The sequence below is a fragment of the Podarcis filfolensis genome, assembly GCF_964270895.1.
Source record: "Podarcis filfolensis genome assembly, chromosome: 4".
In the NCBI taxonomy this organism is placed as follows: domain Eukaryota; kingdom Metazoa; phylum Chordata; class Lepidosauria; order Squamata; family Lacertidae; genus Podarcis; species Podarcis filfolensis.
In genome coordinates this window covers 60,643,600-60,664,770 of record NC_139607.1, presented here as the reverse complement: position 1 = coordinate 60,664,770, position 21,171 = coordinate 60,643,600, and the positions used below count along the sequence as shown (strand labels likewise).

At 39.2% G+C, this 21,171-nt stretch overlaps 1 protein-coding gene and 1 long non-coding RNA gene across 5 annotated transcripts in view; one reads left to right on the top strand and one right to left on the bottom strand.

The window, feature by feature from the left end:
- LOC310761612 (uncharacterized protein) overlaps positions 1-21,171 on the top strand; it is a 350,577-nt gene that overhangs the window by 219,440 nt on the left and 109,966 nt on the right. For 3 of the 4 annotated variants that reach the window (XR_014547571.1, XM_083611788.1, XM_083611790.1), the window contains one exon: positions 2,080-5,315. The exons of the other annotated variant lie outside the window; for it this stretch is intronic. Coding sequence is in view for 1 of the 3 variants with exons in the window: in XM_083611788.1 (XP_083467914.1) it covers positions 2,080-2,273 (194 nt within the window). In the remaining 2 variants the exon portion in view is untranslated. Of the gene's footprint in view, positions 1-2,079; positions 5,316-21,171 lie in introns of those variants that run through there. 4 annotated transcript variants of the gene reach the window in all.
- Positions 264-7,722, bottom strand: LOC310761669. The gene is made up of 3 exons (XR_014547652.1): positions 7,627-7,722; positions 6,550-6,666; positions 264-425 (listed from the first exon to the last, which is right to left on the bottom strand). It is a non-coding gene; the product is annotated as an uncharacterized lncRNA (long non-coding RNA).

Below are 21,171 nucleotides of genomic sequence, written 5' to 3'. Positions count from 1 at the left end.
TAGTTGAGATTCCAACGCTATGATTCTGTGGTGGAGTGCCAGCAATGGCACCTTCCCATTTCATCTCAGGCAGTGAAATGAACTTTCCCAAAGTAGTAGTTGTTGTTAGCAGGTTACAACACTTAAAACACATTAATATGAAAACACAATATTACACAATATTAAAAATGGCTTAAAACAACTTAAAATCACAAAAATGCTTTGGGAGCATGTGGAGAAATCAAAAGGGATTTGTTTGGATTTGATGAATTGGTGAATTATGAAATGCTTGTGCACAGAAGAAGGCAAAAGTGGAAGAAGGCAGGTGGTGAAGTCTCCACGGCCATTTCTGCTTTTGTACCTTTCTCATTGTGTTATATTGAGATGGAATTTCATGTTTTTTCTTCAAATTGGGATCTGTTCACATGCAGTGGTGCATCTATGCCCTTCAAAAGCAAAACAGAAAACAAGCAAAACCTTTTTTAGGAGTCTGCAGGAAACCTTTATCCAAGTATAATGTACAATTTAATTTCAATTTATTTGCAAAATTAATTATAAGTCAGAGATAACACAGAAAATTATGTTCTCTGTTGCTTTTCTGTGACAATAAAGCAATGTGGCTTTCCTTTTGAGCTGTGTTCCAGCTTTTCTGATATGAAACTTTTACAGATAAGGCCAGTGAGCAACAATAATCAATGCAAAAATATATGCACTCATTTGTTCTTTATGAGTCTCCATAAAATTGCTGGGATTTGGAGCTGCTTATCTTTCCCTAACGTCCTTTCGAACATGTCTTCAAGGTTTGGTATTTTATATATTAGGTAAAATATATGCTATTTGTACTATGAATAGAAATTAAGACTACAATTTACACACAGGACATTTTTATGTGAACCACTAGGCATAACCTTGCATGTGGCTGAACAGAAGCATTTTTGACTATAAAATATGTTGTGTCTAGTATTAATGCTCGTTTTATTTCAAATATATGTTTCATTTTTTCTGCGAGTCCAAATATGAGAACAAAAGTGATCATGTCGAAAGCCAAATGGTTGAAGGTGGAAGAATTTTACATATTCCAGAAAGTTTTATTTATTCATTGGTTTGTTTAGGACATTTCAACTCCTGCCTGTTAAATGAGAATAGCAATCTTTCCCCCCCCCCCAAGAATGCTCCCAGGGGTGACGCTATGTTAGCATGCTGATGGGAGTTGTAGTCCACAAAACTGGTTGGCAAAAGCTGTGCTATGTCATGACAAATGTTATTTCTTCAGCTTTAAATTCTTGTTAGCTTCATGTTTTTAACATTGTTTTATAATTGGTAATACGTAGGCTTTATAGTCTTTTTTTGTGTACCGTCTGGCTACTTTTAAAAAAAATTTAGAGCCATTTATAAATACTAAAATAAAAGGGATACGGGTGGCGCTGTGGTCTGAACCACTGAATCTCTTGGGCTTGTTGACTAGAAGGTTGGCGGTTCTAATGCCCGTAACGGGGTGAGCTCCCGCTGCTCTGTCCCAGCTCCTGCCAATCTAGCAGTTCTAAAGCACACCAGTGCAAGTAGATAAATAGGTACTGCTGTGGCGGGAAGATAAACGGTGTTTCCATGCGCTCTGGTTTCTGTCACAGTGTTCCGTTGCACCAGAAGAGGTTTAGTCATGCTGGTCACATGACCTGGAAAGCTGTCTGTGGACAAACGCCAGCTCCCTTGGCCTGAAAAGCGAGATGAGCAGCGCAACCCCATAGTCACCTTTGACAGGACTTAACTGTCCAGGGGATCCTTTACCTTTACTAAAATAAAAAACAGCATTGGTGTGTTCTAATCAAAATGAAGATATAAACACTGATCTGCCACTGCCTGAAGCAGCAGCAAAAGTGGTTTTTAATTATGGGGAGGGAGGAAAAAAACCCTCAGTCACCTTGTTGGAACTATCCCTCTCCCACATGTGTACAGTACTGGCAAGCCTGTTAAGATTGCACCAATCATCAGGGGTCCTTCCCCCCACCCCTGATGTTTACTCTGTACTTCAGCTCTAAACAGTGGGATAGACTCATGAAATAAACTCTTTGTGGTGCTTCATTCCTTGTTCTTCTTTTTCAGCTGAACAACATCTCTGGGAAGTAAGATTAAGTTGCAGACCAGAACTCCATCACCACCACCATCTCTCTCCAAACAATTTTTCACATAAGGGCAAAGATGAGCTCATTTTTCCTCCCTGTACTCAGCATCACAGCCTGAAGAGCAATGATCGGGAGATCAGGACTGTGACTGTTTACTTTCTCTTAATATCTTAATTGCCTGATTATGCATCATGACAGTTTAGCCCTGCGAGCACATTCCTTCTGCCTTTATTCACAGTGTGCCACTTTTCTCTGCAAGTCTGTGAAAGCAAAATAGGAGAGAAGCAGTTTCAGAAGAGAGATGCTAAGAGATGGGAAGGATAAGCAGAGAATTGATATGCAAAAGCACAAGGTTATCCAGTGTTTGACCTTATTGATCATTTTTTGTCTCAAGCATTTATTTTTCCCTGGTTGCTCAACTCATTCCAAGGATTCTTACATAAAGCTTGTCGATTCATCGCATTCTTACGATAAAGCCTATTGTCCCTCCTTTCTTCGTTCCCTAGTGGATACAACCTAAAGTCTACTTGCCCTTGAACACCAGCTGCTCTAAAGCTGAGATATGCCTTCACTATTTTCTGAGCTCAGTCATTTTAGATTCTCCACTACAGAGGGAAATAATACCAAAAGAGCCAAAATGGCAAAAGGAGACATTTCAGGGGAGGAGCTACACTTTTAATAGCATCACTGCACACACACACACACCCTGCACACACTACACTAGTTTTGCAGAGGTAAGCATGCTGACGGCTGATAAAATCACTAGGTCTACTCTGTGCACTGTAACCATAGACTTCATCTTGTCTTAGTGAGATGACTGTAAGAGTCATATGCCACGAATGATCCATGGAATCCCTTCAAGTTATTTGATCCTAGTATTGCACAATTCCATAGCAGAGAGAGATTGCAAGATTAGTTTTTTGGAAAACTAATGAATATTCTTTCAAATACTTCATTTCAACTGGGCCCATTCAGAATTGAACCAGGAGCATTTTGCTCTCAATAGTTTGAGAACTTAAGGGTGATATAGATTCTTCCATCAGTGTATAGTACATGCATGAGTCTTCCTAACCTACAGCTATTAATGCATTGCTTATCAGTAGGGAACTCCTAGACCATATGAGGCCCAAAGCAGCTCAGAGAACCTCTGCATCACCCTCTAGTTTCTACAACCCTAGATTTCCTTCAAATGGCCTTGTGTTTTTTCCACATGGTGGTCACCAGCAACCAGTCTGGTTGTTGTGTGGTTTTACTGTAGAATATTGTATTAGCAATATTGTGAAAACTCGCTGTGACATGTTGCCATATATGCAACATACCTTCCACAGCAAATGATCAAAGCTGACAGTGCTGACCATGTGTTTTGCAAGGCAGGATATTATGTAAAGCAGTGTACACACTGCCAGCCGCCTCTGAATGAGTTCTCTCGAATGAGAGTAGAAGGCTTCTAAAACAATCCTACTAATGCTATTCCAAATGTAATTGTAAGGAGAAATGCAATAATCCTCAAACATTTTAACCATAATAATATCCACACAGATCATTTTAGAGTTTAATAGCCCTTGCCAGTGATCATTACCTTACAGGATGTTGTTAATTTTTCAGATATGCCTTATGTCTTAGGTTTCAGTGCTTAAATATACTGAGCATAAAACTGCATAATATTATGAACCTGGAATATAAAGAGCTATTTAAATTTCTCAGGCCAGCCTTTCAGATATAACTGCATCAACTTCTGTTTCACTAACTGGTATTTGGATTGCAAGTGTGCCCCAAGTGACACAACTCAGAAGTTGCTAAGTGCAAGCAGAAACATATAAGAGTGATGAAGTACTCCATTATTTTTTAAATAGGCTTTGGTTCCCTAAAAAGCCACGATGTTCACAATAGTATTGTTGTCTTTGGAAATGGAAGAGGAGGAAGAATCACAAAGAACTCACAGATATTGGCTAATTTGTACAGGAAAATGGAATTGACATTTTGACTGAATCCTGATAGACCTACCATGGCTTAGTGGCTCATGAATTGAGGTTCCTATTCATTTCAGAGGAAGGCGAACATAAGCCAGCTCTTTAGTTGCAATGAATGGGGAAGCTGTTAATAGGCTGGGGAACTCTGTATGAACACTGAAGTTCCTTCACCCAAAACCGATTACTGGACTGGAGTATCAATCCACATCAAAATACTGGCATACCATGTATATTGAACACTTACAAACCAAAAGTGGCATTCTAGTAATGGGCAAACTCTCCTTGGTTCCATTCAGAATTTGCATAAAAATAATAATTAAAAAATAGCTTGGTTTTCTGCACTTAATTCCAAAATTTGGAAACACTGTTGCCTCCTACTGATGTCTTCACAGGGCATAGCAAGAACCAAATACTTCATTTCCCCCAGAAGAATCACTAGATAAAAAGTTTCTTTATGTACTTTTTATTTCATTTTGTGTCAGATTATATCCAAGTTATGATTTAAAGTTCTATCAAAAGGGAAGGAACTGTTCTTGTATCCCACTAAAATAAAAACCAATTCACCTTGTGAAACACTTGCTAAGTTTTATTTACCTTAGACTTGCTTTATAGCTTTTACCAAATGCCGCCCTGTCTTGCTGGAGTGACAATTATAAGGGTTTGGAGAAGAGCCTATCATTTATTTTAAAAATGTCTTGGGTTTCTGGGAGCCATGTGTCCATTCTGAATGATTTTTTTAAAGCCAAGAGGATTACTCGTAGATTCACTGCAGATATTACATATGAATAAAAACTGGTTTGTAGAGACAGACTGGTGGTGAGATGAGTACTTCCCATATCTCTCTCATATCTTATTTGGAATTACATCCAAGAGTAAGTCTTCAGTTGATCTGTGCCTCAGTCTCTTTCCCTCAAAGCCACTTAAAAGTACATAGCTTTACAGTAGCTGAGGCTACAAACATGCTGCAGAAATCTCAAAATATTTTTTTTAAAAAAGTACACAGTACACATTTTATTTCAGTATCTTGTCTTTGTGTTTTCTTTTATTGCTTTAGTTAGTCCTTCAGAAACTGTTTTTGTTTGTTTGTTTTTTACTTATTATGGATAAGCATTGCTTTTCCCACAGCAGCCCTGAGGCCAAGTGGAATGATTGGTAGGGAAGTGCTGGAGCTACATGGAATAGCTCATTTTTTCACTCCAAAGGTTTCAGGTTCCATCCAGTGCCGGATTTACATATAAGCTAAACAAGCTATAGCTTAGACCCCCACTCTTCCCCCCCCAAAAATATACTTCTTCTTAATTGTATTTCAGTTCAACAATTACTTTGATAAAATACATATTTTGTTATGTGCAAATGGCTTTAGATGCCTATTAGGTCCATAAATTACCATATAGCATATATTCAACACAAAAAACAGCGACATTTATTGTTGACAAAGGACAGCTGGACATATAAAGGGCCCCGTTATCTTCAGTAACTTAGGGCCTCATCAAACCTAAATCTGGCCTTGGTTCCAACCCTAGCATATCCTGCATATTCTGTGGTGGGTGGAAACCCTGCTGTCTGAAAACCTGCAGAGCTACTGTCTGCCATCAAAGACAGTATATTGAGCTTAGATGGAGCAATGGTCTGATTCACTATCAGGCACCTATCTATGATCTGCTCCTTGGGTTGTGCAGTAGAGCTGGTGCAATGGGGAAAGCACAAAATATAAAGTTGAATCCCAAAGATCCTGAGTTGAAGTCAAAGCCCTCTTCAGGTGTTCATAACCATGCAATGATAATCGCATGAGGGAAGGAAATGGGAAGCCTCCAGGTGAATAAGAACCCTTGGCTACCAGAAATCAGCTTTATGTGGTTAGAAGCCCCATGTAGATCTTCATGCTTGACACATGAAGGCTGAGTAGAGGTGGCATTCCCAGCATACAATATATGCTGGAGATGGTTTCAATACACCCAATCTTCTACACACATCAGCATTCATGCTAATATACTCAATCCTACCTACTTAACATCCTACCTTTCCTACATGGGTGCTGAAAAATCACTTTTTGACAATGGTAAACATTTATCGGTCTATGTGCACATATTCTGATATTCCCCAAATTTTCCAGAAATTGTCAACACTCGCACATAACAGTTGGGACTTCAAACCATTCTGATTTTCACCATAACATATCTATTATATAACTCAATATCTGTATAGTGTTGTGAACAGAGATTGCCTGTGATATTGTAAATATCCTTTCACCCAAGAAGGTAGAGAAGAGACCATGAGGGTCTGCCAGGTAGCTCTTTGATAACAGCCACTGTAGTATTAATAAGCACAGTATACATAATGTATGAGGTTCCAGTTAATAAAATCTGCTTGTCTACAAGCGTCTTCCTACTTTCCTAATGAGCTTGGATTTTCCTCACTTCCTAGCAATTGGATTCTCCCACTGCCTAGCTATCAATCAAGCCTTCATTTCCGTCACCTACCTCTTGCCACTTATTTGTGCTACTTTTATAACTTCGGCGACTTGCCTCTCACCTTCAAGGTTGTGTCAGGGCATCTTGCTTCAAGGCAAAGCTGAACATGGATTTGACAGCCTGTAGCTGTAAGAATAAAGATATAACATAAAAGGAGAAAGGAGCAGTAAAAAAGAAGAAGAAGAATTTACATGGGTCAAATAGGGGTTGAAGAATTCATACCTATAAGAACAGAAGATGAGGAATTCCTATGAGGCGGGAAGGATAAACAGCATTGTTTTGTTTTAATTTCTAGCATAAACACTGAGGTAACAAAGGTCAGTGCAGAATGCAATAGAATTATTTCATACCTCATCTAAATCCCTCTGTGTTTGAAATTCTCAACATTCAAATCAATTCCATTCAAATTAATCAAACTTGTCTCTAAGTAAGCATGTTTAGACTTTTGGGGTGCAATATAATACTAAATATTTCATTCTTCAAAGTAACTGGTAATTAACTGTTCAGAATGGTTGTCATAGTTCTGTAATCTTGAACAGATTACACTTTACTGAGACTATTTTTTTCTTATTTCATTTTGAAGTGGTTTTATTAGCTAAGGCACTAGGAGTATGCTCTTATGCTTAAAAAAGTAAATAAATCACAGTAGATCTTAGCAAATAAATCACATTTCTAGGACTCTGAATGGTATGTTGGGCAGTAGGAGCTCCCCTAAGGGTATTATGAATGAAAAGCAATATGGGCAAAAATGAAGCGATAACATAACTGCATTGGTTTACTATAGCATACAAAATAAAAAGCCATTAAACTCACAGATTTCTATTTAAATCTGAATGAGCATTAAATCCTCAAATTGATTTAACCCCCTCTCTCCAATAATCAAATGATTCCCGCCCCCCAGATATCTGTTACATCAGAATATAAATAAAGGTATGCAGGTAAATCCTTGGGGAAGAAAGAGCCTTTAAGGCCATCTAATCCATATTTCATACTCTTTCATTTTGCCATGTATTTTTCCTGAACAAAGTCATACATTCACAAGGCCATAAACTGATGCTGCTTTGGATTCAATTTATTTATACTCACACAACAATTCATATGATTTCAGGCCAAAATAGTACGGTGGAAGAATGTGAGGTTTCTCCCCATTTATATTCACTGTCCTGTCTTCAGACATAATGCATTTCTCTCCAGAGCTAATTCATCTCACTTTTAACCAGTGCACTACCAAATTCTGTGCTAGGAAAGAAAGCATATAAACAAAAAGAAATTATATGTTATATTAGTAAGAAGGATATGGTCAGGGTGGCAGCAGAGCGGCTGGCATTGTGTCTCAGGAATAATATTTGTACTAGGGGCTTAATTTAATATTTGAAGTCAAGTTCTTAATCCCCAGACTTAGATAACAAAAATGAAGACTGCCCTAATATAAACTGGGCAAGAGAAGATATCAGCCTTGCTCTAGACACTGTTGCTGAATATAATTGCTGGATTATATAGTTGAAAAACTGAATAAGCAAGGCAAACAATCCAGTGGTGAACAATAGCGACCAGTGAAGTACCTTGCCAATAATAATTGTGGGTTGATTGACTGGAGTAAGGAAACCAGATCCTCACTGGCCACCTTGAGGAACTGATGGATGCAGAGGACAATTCAGTTAGCACCATGCAAGCACATTATTGCTAAGTGACTAGCAGCCCTACTGGTGGCAGTGGCTTACAATCATAACAAGCCAGCTTTTTCCTGCCTCCACTAATTGTTGTTGTTGTTTAGTTGTTTAGTTGTTTAGTTGTGTCCGACTTTCACGACCCCATGGACCAGAGCATGCCAGGCACTCCTGTCTTCCACTGCCTCCCGCAGTTTGGTCAAACTCATGCTGGTAGCTTCGAGAACACTGTCCAACCATCTCGTCCTCTGTCGTCCCCTTCTCCTTTTGCCCTCAATCTTTCCCAGCATCAGGGTCTTTTCCAGGGAGTCTTCTCTTCTCATGAGGTGCCCTCCACTAATTAGTAATGTGTAAAAGAAAAGCGGTCCTGGGTGGTGGTGGTGGTTATTTAAAACCATTCAAGATCAATTAATGAGAAAAGAGTTGCTCACATAAAACATATAACTTCAATAGCTTTTAACAAAGAGATGTGTGTGTTTGAAAAGTGAGCTTGAAGGATAGGATTGATTTTAGACTTGCACTGGAAAAAGCATTGAAGCACAGTTGGTAGTCTTGGCCAAGTCGTGCCTTTTAGCCAAAACTTAACACAGTGGTCTTGGTACGATAAAATCGGACAGCATCATCCACACCATCTTAAACTCCTTGGATGAAAGGCATGATACCAATATGATTTTTTAAAAAACCTTATTTGCTGAATAATCTATAATTCTTAGAGGTAACAACTGGAGATGAGAAAAACTGGTATAGAGGGGGAAATAGGAAGATGCCATATATTAAGTCAGACCTTTAGTTCATCTACTCTGAATGAGAGCATTGTCTACCCTGACTGGCTGTGGCTCACCAGGGTTTCAGACAGGGGACATACCTGGAGATGCCAGGGATCAAAAGCAGCATCTTTTGCTTGCAAACATTGCTTCACCACTGGGCCATGGCCCTTTCTGTTTCAATCAGTTGTAAACTCACTTCAAATGTATGGAGCCAGTTGGATGTCTGCAAAGTCTGCTGGTTTAAACAATATTGAGAATACATATTGTAATTGTCATTTTTTTTAAAAAAAAAGTTCCTGTTTAAAAAATATTTTGATGTGAATAAGAACACCTTCTGGGAATAGTGTGTCCGCTCTCTCTTTCTCCCTCACTCTTTCATACATTCAAGCATATCAGCTGTAGTTCAGCATTTTGGCCCTGCTCTTTCCAAGAGTGAAAAAAAAGCCCAATCATCCTAAAATGACAATTCCAGGAGACCAATAGCATGGTCTGCCAATCAAAAGCTAACATATTGAAAAGGTCACAACTCTTCCATTAAAACATTCAGAGTCAGGGTGCTCTTTGTTCTTTAGTTTCTTCAGTGCTACAATTAATTCAGTTAAGCCAGCTTAAAGCCAAAAAGCATTATCACAGATCATAACCTTTTTCTTTTTTTAAAGAAAAGTCATTGCTTCCTCCACTCCTGCATTTGCCTTACTTAGCATATTTTAATGATATCGTATTGAAGAATTCCGTTAAGCATTAATGTCCAAAGGAAGGAGAAGAGCAATAAAATACATTTGGTGAGAGACCAAGACTAAATCCAAGCCAGATCCAAACATACGAGGAAATGGATTTGAAAATATATAGATATAGTAACACTATTACCATAACTGCTGCCATATTCATGGCAACGTCAGTGTTTATCACAGTATATGAGAGATGTTTATGAAAGAAAGGTAGTCTGCATTAGATACAACGTCTAATAAGCATTTTCTGTTTATCATCATTTTGATAATGGATATACATTGGACCCAACATCCCACCATCATCCTGTGTGGTGTTTAACCAATCAAACTGAGGAATGATACCACGGAGCAGAGGTCACCAACCTGGTGCCCTTCATCCACTCTCAACCTGCATGACCAATAGGATTGATGACCGTTGTAGTCCAAAACATCTAGTGAGCAAAACTTTGGCTAACCCTGTCATAGAGCTAGAAAAGGGGAACAAAACGGGGAGCGCACAACTGATAAAGGAATAAAGCAACATCCCATAATGAATGGTGAAAGGCGGTGTGGTAGTTTAGAAAAAAGTTGGTCAGGGGACTACATGATAAACTTATTAACATAGTGTTAATGATATGGAGAAAATGTATAAAGAGAACATTTTCCTTTTGTCATTAAATCCTTCCCAGACTGCACTGGCTGCCAATTACTATAGTTACCATGCCCAATTTAAAGTGCTGGTTTTGACCTATAAAGCTTTAAATGGCTCAGAACCGCAGTACCTCAAAGATCATCTCTCCCCATATGAACTGACGCGGGCCCTGCAATCATCATCTGAGGCCCTTCTTCATGTGCCTCCTTAACATGAGGTCCATAGGGTGGCAACCGGAGAACAGGCCTTTTCTGTAGTGGCTCCCTGCTTGTGGAATGCTCTCCCTAGGGAGGATCTCCTGGCACCATCATTATATATCTTCATGCAAAATTTTCCTCTATGACCAAGCCCGTCACCTTCAACCACCTGTGGCCTTTTAGAAGTGGTTAAATGTTTTTAATATATTTCTTTTTTCCCCTCGTTCTAATGTCTGAATGGGGGGCTTTTTGTCTGTCTGTCTGTCTGTCTGTCTGTCTGTCTGTCTGCCTGCCTGTCTGTCTGTCTGTCTGTCTGTCTGCTTGGTTGGTTGGTTGGCTGGTTGTAAATTGCTTTGGGCTACCCTGGGCAAGATAAAACAACTAACAAATGCAATAAATAATAATAATTAATTAGAATTAGCAGTAACTATTGACACTGATTGGCAGCAGATTCAAGAAGAATAAAAGAAAGTACTTCTTTGCATCATGAGCTTTCATAATTGATATTTTATGAATATATCAACTTGGACACCTCTCATTTCATGGTGTTTTATCATTAGCTGCTAAAAGTCAACTTTCCTCATTGTTAGGCTGTTCCTACCAGAGTTTAGAGGCAACTCTTCTTCCATCTGAAATTTATGTTTTATGAATTGATTTTTAATCAATTCAATAATTGTTTTTTCCCCCTTAACCAAAAAAGTAAATAAAAAAATAATCAGATCACAGTATTTTTTGAAATCATTAATGGACCTGCCATCCAGATCCATTAATGGCTTTGGAAATGTATGGGTTTTAGGCTGTGTTGGATGCTGTAAACAGTAATCTGTCAGGAAGGAAACAGCAATAGTAATGGAAAGCTGCATCTGATCATTTAGCTCCGTGACAGTATTTGTGAACACAGTGTCGTGTGTGATATTCTTGTCATGCATATGTTTGATGTGGATCTCGAGGTTATGAACATGATTGGTGAGCTGGCCATATCTTCTGTGTTTGTGGATTATTGGAGCGTAACATTACCTGCAAGCTATCTGAGCCTCTCTTTGTTACCCTTGATGACGAGAGTTGATAATGTCCTCAGCACATGGTGCTCCACTGGAGTGAGGCTGAACAGTTGTGATGCCTTTCCAATTGCTGGCAAAGTGATTCTGTAGAAATTCGCCTTCACTTTTATTAACCCCAGAGGTCCCTCTATTTGTTCACTTTTCCCAGTCACTTTCTGCTTTTCAGCGTTGAGCTAAATTGATAAAAGCACAGAGTCCTCTTCCATTCAGTAAGTATGCATCTTAGTTGAATTCACTTAAAAGCTATAGCACTTAAGAAAAATCAATAGGGCTTATGTTATTTTGCGACCCTGTGCCTCCTGCACACTAATTTCAGACTGACCCATTATGTCTTGCCTTGAATTACAGTTTGAAGCAACAAGAGACGTAAACACAATCATTCTACCATAAAAAAATCTTAACTGTAGTAGTGTTCATAACCATCAGAATGTGTACATATTCTGCTCTTTGTACTGGAGCCATTTTTGCAACTCTTTTCTGTATTTCATGCTCTCACACACTGAAATCTTCAAGATGGTAAACACACTGATCTTCTAGAATTAGCTGGTGTACACAAGAACTAAAATAAATATGCATTGGAAGGTCTCACATGTATATTACATCAGGGGTTTTTAGATTCTCAGAATTACCACTGTAGTTTCAGCCTGATGGAGTCCTTCTTGCAGGGCTTTTGCATGCAGCCCCACAGTGTGGGGTCTTGCTTGCAAATCCTATCAAATCGTCATGCTGCCTTTGATAGTTGATCCCTACCCAATTAAAAAAAATGCTCTCTGCTGATGCATGTAAATGCTTCCATTTGATAATGATACCAGTATTTCTTATAGTTTCTGTTTAAGGAACCGCATATAAAATATTTGTTTTGTGATACTGTTTTCTTCCTTCATAACATCTTGAATGTAGAGTTTGGTCTTATCCTGCATTTGCAGTGTGCGCATGTGTGTATCTGAATGTCTGAATGCGTGTGTGTGTGGATGTAGATATAGATAAGAATGATCAGTATTATTTCAGCATTATTATTACATAGTAATGGAATGTCACATAACACTGTATATTTACAATTCTAAATTGAATGTCAGTGGGTCAAAAAATAAAATACAGCATCTTTTTCTTCACAGATTTTTAGTTAAACAGATCCTATTAATATTTTTCTAACATGGCACCAATACCTGCATCAAAGATGGTTGAAAAATAATAAAAGACTGGATAGTCCTGCTTTTTCTTTTTCTATCCATCTCAGCTCTGCCCACTATAATGGGTTATCATTTTGCTGACTTTCTCAGGATTTTTCCTGCCCTGTGGGACAGAACACTGTGCTTTTCATCCACACTCAAAACTAGGAAAACCTGTGGTCAAATATTCACAACTGACAACTTCAAAGCAAATTTTCCATGGCAACTATACCTCAAAAGCCTACAGATACAGCATTTGCCAATTAGCATCTCCAAAGGGGGCCATTAGCTCCTTCAAAAAGCATAGGGGACCCTGTTTTAATCACTGCTTGTATTAGTCTTACAACAAAAAGAGAACTTGATAGAAATAAATTGATGATATCTGTAGAGAACAATGATCTCACAATGTTCATATTGTTAAGAGACAAAAATTGTTCCATTAATCTGACCTTAATGTTGTTTAATTAAAACAGGACAATTTTTTCTAATAGTCAGTGATGCTGAATTGTATATTTAACAGCAGTGTTTGTCTTTTATAATTCTTTCTTGCTGCTCCTCCTTAATAATAAGGCAGTCCAGAATAACCATTAGTACTCTCACAATATGGTGACAATATTGCAATACATGGATTTCCCACAAATAAAATGCTAAAGATACCGATCTGATTTTTGTTTTTAAAAGAAGAAATAAAAGAAGTTTAATGAAAAGCCACATTTAACTCTCTGATTAAATAGCATGCTCAGTAGTATTTATATATATTGGCATTGATGGTTAGTATGTCAGAATTTGCCAGAGCAGAATGTGCAGGTTGTAAATGAAGGTGGAAGCAGTTTGGCTTGCTTCTTGTTAGTGCTCCTAGGAGACTTGATCCCACCTGTCACAAGTGATCCTTTCTCGAACTTGTTTGTAGATATTTTTTGGCAGTGGTCTGGCTCTTCGTCCATAGCACAGATTTGCATACATTAATCTGTAAGATTAATGTACCTCTTCATGGATCACTGCCTTGCCATGGCGAAGGGGCTTGAATAACTCAGAGAAGCTATGAACTATGCCGAGCAGGGCACCCAAGATGAACAGGTCATAGTGGAGAGTTTTGACCAAACGTGATCCACCTGGAGGAGGAACCGGCAAGCCACTCCAGTATCCCTGCCAAGAAAACTCCATGGACAAAGACAACAGGCATATAAAAGTTATGACGCTGGAAGATGAGCCCCTCAGGTCGGAAGGTGTCCAACATGCTACTGGGGAAGAGCGGAGGACAAGTGCAAGTAGATCCAGAGCTGATGAAGCGGCTGGGCCAAAGCCAAAAGGACGCTCAGTTGCGGATATGCATGGAAGCGAAAGGAAAGTCCAATGCTGTAAAGAAAAATATTGCATAGGAACCTGGAATGTAAGAACCATGAACCTGGGTAAGTTGGATGTGGTCAAAAATGAGATGGCAAGAATAAATATTGACATCCTGGGCATCAGTGAACTAAAATGGACGGGAATGGGTGAATTCAGTTCGGATGACTATCATATCTACTACTGTGGGCAAGAAACCCGTAAAAGAAATGGAGTGGCCCTCATAGTCAACAACAGAGTGGCGAAAGCTGTACTGGGATGCAATCTCAAAAATGATAGAATGATCTCGATACGAATCCAAGGCAGACCTTTTAACATCACAGTAATCCAAGTTTATGCACCAACTACTGGTGCTGAAGAAACTGAAATTGACCAATTCTATGAAGACTTACAACACCTAACTTCCGGGTTAGCGCGATCGACTAATGGCGGATTCCCTCCGAGCTCCGGAGTGAATCGGCTGCGCAGGAGCTGGGTCTGGCCGCTGCGGCGACGCGGGGACCCTCAGAAATCACAGGCGCTGAAGCCTGTGAACCTGGTGACTCGGCGGGCACCATTTGCGCCCCCCGACCTGCGAAGGAGCCTTTTTAAAGGCTTCGGAACGGGGGACGGGGTGAGCGGCGCGGTGCTGAGAGTCGACTGCTCCTCCTGCGGAGTGAAGCCGCATGCCATGGTCGGAGAGCGCTGACTTCTTCTTGTGAACAATTGGATTCTAAAAGTAACAACCCGTGAGTAGTACGGAAATTGGACTTGTAAAGGATTATTTTTTTTTGTTGAATTTGGCACGATCGGGGAAGGTGCAAACAGGAAGTCCGCCTCCCCGTCTTGTAAATAATTTAAAGCAAGGACTAGTTAACTAAGGTTGAGAGAATTTCTTTTTCCTCATTGGCTAAAAGATATTAATTTCACGATTTGGCAGTATAAGCATAAATAACTTTATCGGAGGATAAGAGCTAATTTTGAGAGCTGAAGTGCCACCAACCCCGGACCTGGGAGTGATCCGTGAGAGAGCCTGTTGAGGAGATATAGAAGAGTTTGACAGCTGTCAAAATTAGCTGTCAAGAAGGAAAAAGAGAACTTTTTTCCTGCTGTCTCTGCTGGAAATATTTGTTGCAATTTGGTTATATTTTGTTGAAAACAAGGAAGAACTGATACAAACTAACTTGACTTTTGGATTTGAACTGGAAAGAATACTAAGTTACCAAAATCCCTCTAGAGGGGGATTTGGGACATTACAAGAATGGCTGGAGGAGGGAAAATTCAAGCTGGATTAGACAGAGCCTTTGTTCTCTTGGGAAAGTTACAAGGCCAAATGGATGTTTTGGCTACAAATGTTGCAACTCTGAACTTAACAGTAAATAATATCATTGAATTTGATAAGGATTTGACTCAGGAAGCCCATGCAGCTGGACAAAAAGAGAAACTTGAGAGTTTTGAGAGTGTGGAGAAGGAGACATATGTTGTTTCTGAAGAAAAGGAAGGAGGAGCCTGACATGATGGTTACAAAGGAAAATAAGAAATCGAGCCAGAGGCCTGACATGATGGTCACAAAGGAAAATAAGAAATCGAGCCAGAGGCCTGACATGATGGTTACAAAGGAAAATAAGTACTGGATGATGAAAATCTGGTTTGAATTGGAGATTGAAGAATGGAGAGATCTCCTTATGTGGAGATCTGAAGACCTATGGATTACAAATTTGATTAAGGTGGAAGTTGGAGCTTTTGGGAAAATTGGACTTAAAAGGAGTAAGAATCAAGATTTGGGCTCCACTTTTAAGTATGGAGGTCTGGCTGGAAGAAACATGGACCTTATGGGGACAGAGCTTCTCTGAGATCTGGTGTTTAATACTAAAGACTATCAAAAAAACCGGCAGAGAGGAATTGAGAGAGAATTAAGAGCCTCGGACGTGAGGTCTCCAGGCTGATAGTAGATTAAGACTGATGGACATCTGTTGGGGATCGAAACCGGGAAAGGGGGTGGTGGGGTTTGGGAATCCAAAGGGTGTATAATTATAATCTGTTTTTTTATTTTGTTTTGTTATTAGTAAGAAAATAGGGGAAATCGTGGAAAGGAATTTGGGTCGACTTTAGAAAAAGGTTTTAAGAATGAGTACTGATGTACAAATATGGATGCTTATAAGTTAAAATTGGTTTTTTCTTTAAAATGAACTAAATATAAAAAGGTTAAAAACTGGGGATAAGAACTTGTTGAACTAACAATTTGAATTGGAATATAAGAAGGGGAGGTGTGGGGAAGTCAGGGAAATATGTCATTGAAAATAAGGATTGTAAACTTTATGTGTGTTTTTTAAAAAAAAATGTTTTTTTCTTTTTTTTGATTTTTTTTGTTAAGATGGAAAATTTTAATAAACATTTATTAAAAAAAAAAGACTTACAACACCTTATAGAAGTGACACCAAAGAAGGATGTTCTTCTCATTATAGGGGATTGGAATGCTAAAGTAGGGAATCAAGAGATAAAAGGAACAACTGGCAAGTTTGGCCTTGGAGATCAAAACGAAGCAGGGCAAAGGCTAATAGAGTTCTGTCAAGAGAACAAGCTGGTCATCACAAACACGCTTTTCCAACAACACAAGAGACGACTCTACACATGGACATCACCAGATGGGCAACATCGAAATCAGATTGATTATATTCTCTGCAGCCAAAGATGGAGAAGCTCTATACAGTCAGCCAAAACAAGACCTGGAGCTGACTGTGGCTCAGATCATCAGCTTCTTATAGCAAAATTCAAGCTTAAACTGAAGAAAGTAGGAAAAACCTCTGGGCCGGTAAGATACAATCTAAACCAAATCCCTTATGAATACACAGTGAAAGTGAGGAACAGGTTTAAGGATTTAGATTTGCTGGACAGAGCGCCTGAAGAACTATGGGTGGAGGCTCGCAACATTATACAGGAGGCAGCAACTAAAACCATCCCAATGAAAAAGAAATGCAAGAAAGCAAAGTGGCTGTCCAACGAGGCCTTACAAATAGCGGGGGAGAGAAGGCAAGCAAAATGCGAGGGAGATAGTGAAAGATACAGGAAATTGAATGCAGATTTCCAAAGAATAGCAAGGAGAGACAAGAAGGCCTTCTTAAACGAGCAATGCAAAGAAATAGAGGAAAACAACAGAATGGGAAGAACCAGAGATCTGTTCAAGAAAATCGGAAATATGAAAGGAACATTTTGTACAAAGATTACCATAATAAAGGACAAAAGTGGTAAGGACCTAACAGAAGCAGAAGACATCAAGAAGAGGTGGCAAGAATACACAGAGGAATTATACCAGAAAGATATGGATGTCTCGTACACCCCAGGTAATGTGGTTGCTGACCTTGAGCCAGACATCCTGGAGAGTGAAGTCAAATGGGCCTTAGAAAGCACTGCAAATAACAAGGCCAGTGGAAGTGATGGTATTCCAGCTGAACTATTTAAAATTGTAAAAGATGATGCTATTAAGGTGCTACACTCAATATGCCAGCAAGTTTGGAAAACTCAGCAGTGGCCAGAGGATTGGAGAAGATCAGTCTACATCCCAATCCCAAAGAAGGGCAGTGCCAAAGAATGCTCCAACTACCGCACAATTGCACTCATTTCACACGCTAGCAAGGTTATGCTTAAAATTCTACAAGGAAGGCTCAAGCAGTATGTGGACCGAGAACTCCCAGAAGTGCAAGCTGGATTTTGAAGAGGCAGAGGAACCAGAGACCAAACATGCGCTGGATTATGGAGAAAGCTAGAGAGTTCCAGAAAGACATCTACTTCTACTTCATTGACTATGCAAAAGCCTTTGACTGTGTCGACCACAGCAAACTATGGCAAGTTCTTAAAGAAATGGGAGTGCCTGATCACTCATCTGTCTCCTGAGAAATCTCTATGTGGGACAAGAAGCTACAGTTAGAACTGGATATGGAACAACTGATTGGTTCAAAATTGGGAAAGGAGTACGACAAGGCTTTATATTGTCTCCATGCTTATTTAACTTATATGCAAAATTCATCATGCGAAAGGCTAGGCTGGATGAATCCCTAGCCGGAATTAAGATTGCTGGAAGAAATATCAATAACCTCAGATATGCAGATGACACAACCTTGATGGCAGAAAGTGAGGAGGAATTAAAGAACCTTTTATTGAGGGTGAAAGAGGAGAGCGAAAAATATGGTCTGAAGCTCAACATCAAAAAAACGAATATCATGGCCACTGGTCCCATCACCTCCTGGCAAATAGAAGGGGAAGAAATGGAGGCAGTAAGAGATTTTACTTTCTTGGGCTCCATGATCACTGCAGATGGTGACAGCAGTCACGAAATTAAAAGATGCCTGCTCCTTGGGAGAAAGGCGATGGCAAACCTAGACAACATCTTAAAAAGCAGAGACATCACCTTGCCAACAAAGGTCTGTATAGTAAAAGCTATGGTTTTCCCAGTAGTGATGTGTGGAAGTGAGAGCTGGACCATAAAGAAGGCTGATCGCCGAAGAATTGATGCTTTTGAATTATGGTGCTGGGGGAGACTCTTGAGAGTCCCATGGACTGCAAGAAGATCAAACGTATCCATTCTTAAGGAAATCAGGCCTGAGTGCTCACTGGAAGGACAGATCGTGAAGCTGAGGCTCCAATACTTTGGCCACCTCATGAGAAGAGAAGACTCCCTGGAAAAGGCCCTGATGCTGGGAAATTTCTTTCATTTGCACAGTCAAACACTGATTCATTTAGGCCTACTCCAAATACAGCTGAGTGCAATGTATTAACCAAAGAAGTCACACGAGTATGCATTAAAAGTCACATGAGAGAATTCACAATCCAGTCAAGCCAAACACAGCAGATGGTGATTGTACTGGATCCACTGGAAGACATTGTGTGTTGTATGAAAATGCAGATCTTAATAGAACTGCACACATACTCCTTTTTTTGTATATTCTACTGATGCCAGTAGAACATACTGGAATTTCTAGATTTCTGTACATGAGAGTGAATCTCTGCCAATTAGGCAAGATGGCCAGTCATAAGATAAGTGATAGAAAATCAATAACATCCTTTAGTTCTCATGCTTCAAAAACAATTTCAATAATGATGGTGATGATGATAATAATAATGGCGCACTGGTGCAGCATTTGAGTGCTTATTTTACAAAAGCTTTAGCAAGTATACTTCCAAAACTATAACTGCTGGTAATATTTTAATTGAAATATTTGTTGTGTGACAGGAAATTTTTGTTGCTTCATTTTTACCAAACATATTCATAAAGTTCATGGCAACTGTAATTCCTATGAAAAGTATCTGTTTTAGTTGTGTTTCATATGCAGAACAACCTTCTCTACTAGATTTCTGTAGTAGGCCAGTTTCTTGATTGAGATTTCCCTATAGGTAACTTGGCCTTTTTTGTGAATCATATTACTGCACATACTAATTCAAAATGCAGGAAGTGCTACTCTTCCAGTTTCTACACCCTAGGGGACTCCTATAGTGAGTTTTCCAGCAAGGCAAAAGGCAATTCTTACATTTATTTATTCATATAAAGGTGCGGAATAAAGCCTACTCTGTAACCAAGATCTGAACTGTGTGGTTCTCTAAAGCAGTTTTATTCTAGCAGGCAACTGCATTTTTATTTTAATATTTATACTGTAACTCATTATCTTTAATTACACAATTTGGATCATTTTTTTATTAGATACTTTGTATAATGCTGGTATTTCTCACACATATTTCCTCACTAGTCATTTCAGTATTTACTTTGTAGTGCATAATTCTGTGCTGTTTACTGTTCAGGTAATAATGATTTTTCATTTATTAATGGCGAAAATTACTTTTATATCCCAGTCTAACTAATCCTTAAGATGCAAGCATAACTAAAGACATGTTACATAAACCCCCAAGACAATATATAAATAGATTATAGATAGATAATGTTCATTAAAATGAATGTATTCAGGTTCAATCCTCTGTTATGTGACAGGTACATGTAAACAAGCTACTCTTAGGCAGAAGGTAGATTGGGATCTACTAGGAGATCTTTGAATGATTTGTATGAGATCTGCAAGGCTTACTGAGTGTCTAATTGTTTAATAACAATGCTTTTCTCCTTGCTAAATTAGGCTGATAAAATGAAGAAAGCTGGGGGGTGGGGGAGCAGGCATGGTTTTTGTGAAAAGGACTGTGAACTTGGTTCTGAAAATGGAAATAAAATTAGTCTCTGGCCTGTATTCAGAGGCTTCCTGTTCCTTAATTTTAGGTGTAGGTATGCCATCCTGAGCCACTATTTTGCCCCTGGCTCCATTTGGTGGTCCTTGAGGTTCTAGTAATAAGCAAAGTAAATCCCACAAGTCTAAAGACTGCCCAGCCCTGCTCTGTAGGTGTTTTTCACCGAACAACATCACTGCCTCCCTTTTGAGTACATACACAGCTCCAAATCTAGGTTTTCCTCTGCGTAGTGTATAAAATAGCTCATGTTTATTCACACAGTGGGTCCTAGCAGCATCCCCTAGGACCATCCATCAATCCTTCCTTTGTCATATCTTCCCACCTTGCTGTATGACTTTATAGATTGTCTCTTGCTTGTTCTATTGCAATTACATTTAGGGAAGCTTATATAATTGTTTCCCTAACTTAGGAAGGTTCAAATGGTATAATTCATCCTCTGTAGTTAAGGCATTATCAAATGTGAATATACAAACTCTGTGATCAGGAAAATCATGAACGCTACGTAGACACCATACATTTAAAGCATCCCCACATGGAAATCTAGGAAACCGCCATTTTTTAAGAGTGCAGGGAATTCTGGCTATTAGGGGTAAATTACAGTTTGCAAGATTGTTTGGGTGTGTGTTTTAAATGTGTTTTAATTTATGATCTGTACAGACTTAACATGCTTGGAAAGGGCTGCAAAGAAGTATCTAGAGGTGCTGTCCCTTATGCTTCAGGTGCTGTCCCACATTCAGAGTGGACCAAGGCCATGTCTTCATTGCTTGCCCCCACTTAAATGTCACCCATTCCACAGTCTTCACCCTCTTTGACATTTGGGAGTTTGGCAGAGGCCCAAGAGGGGCTATGTGTTTGTATGCAACACT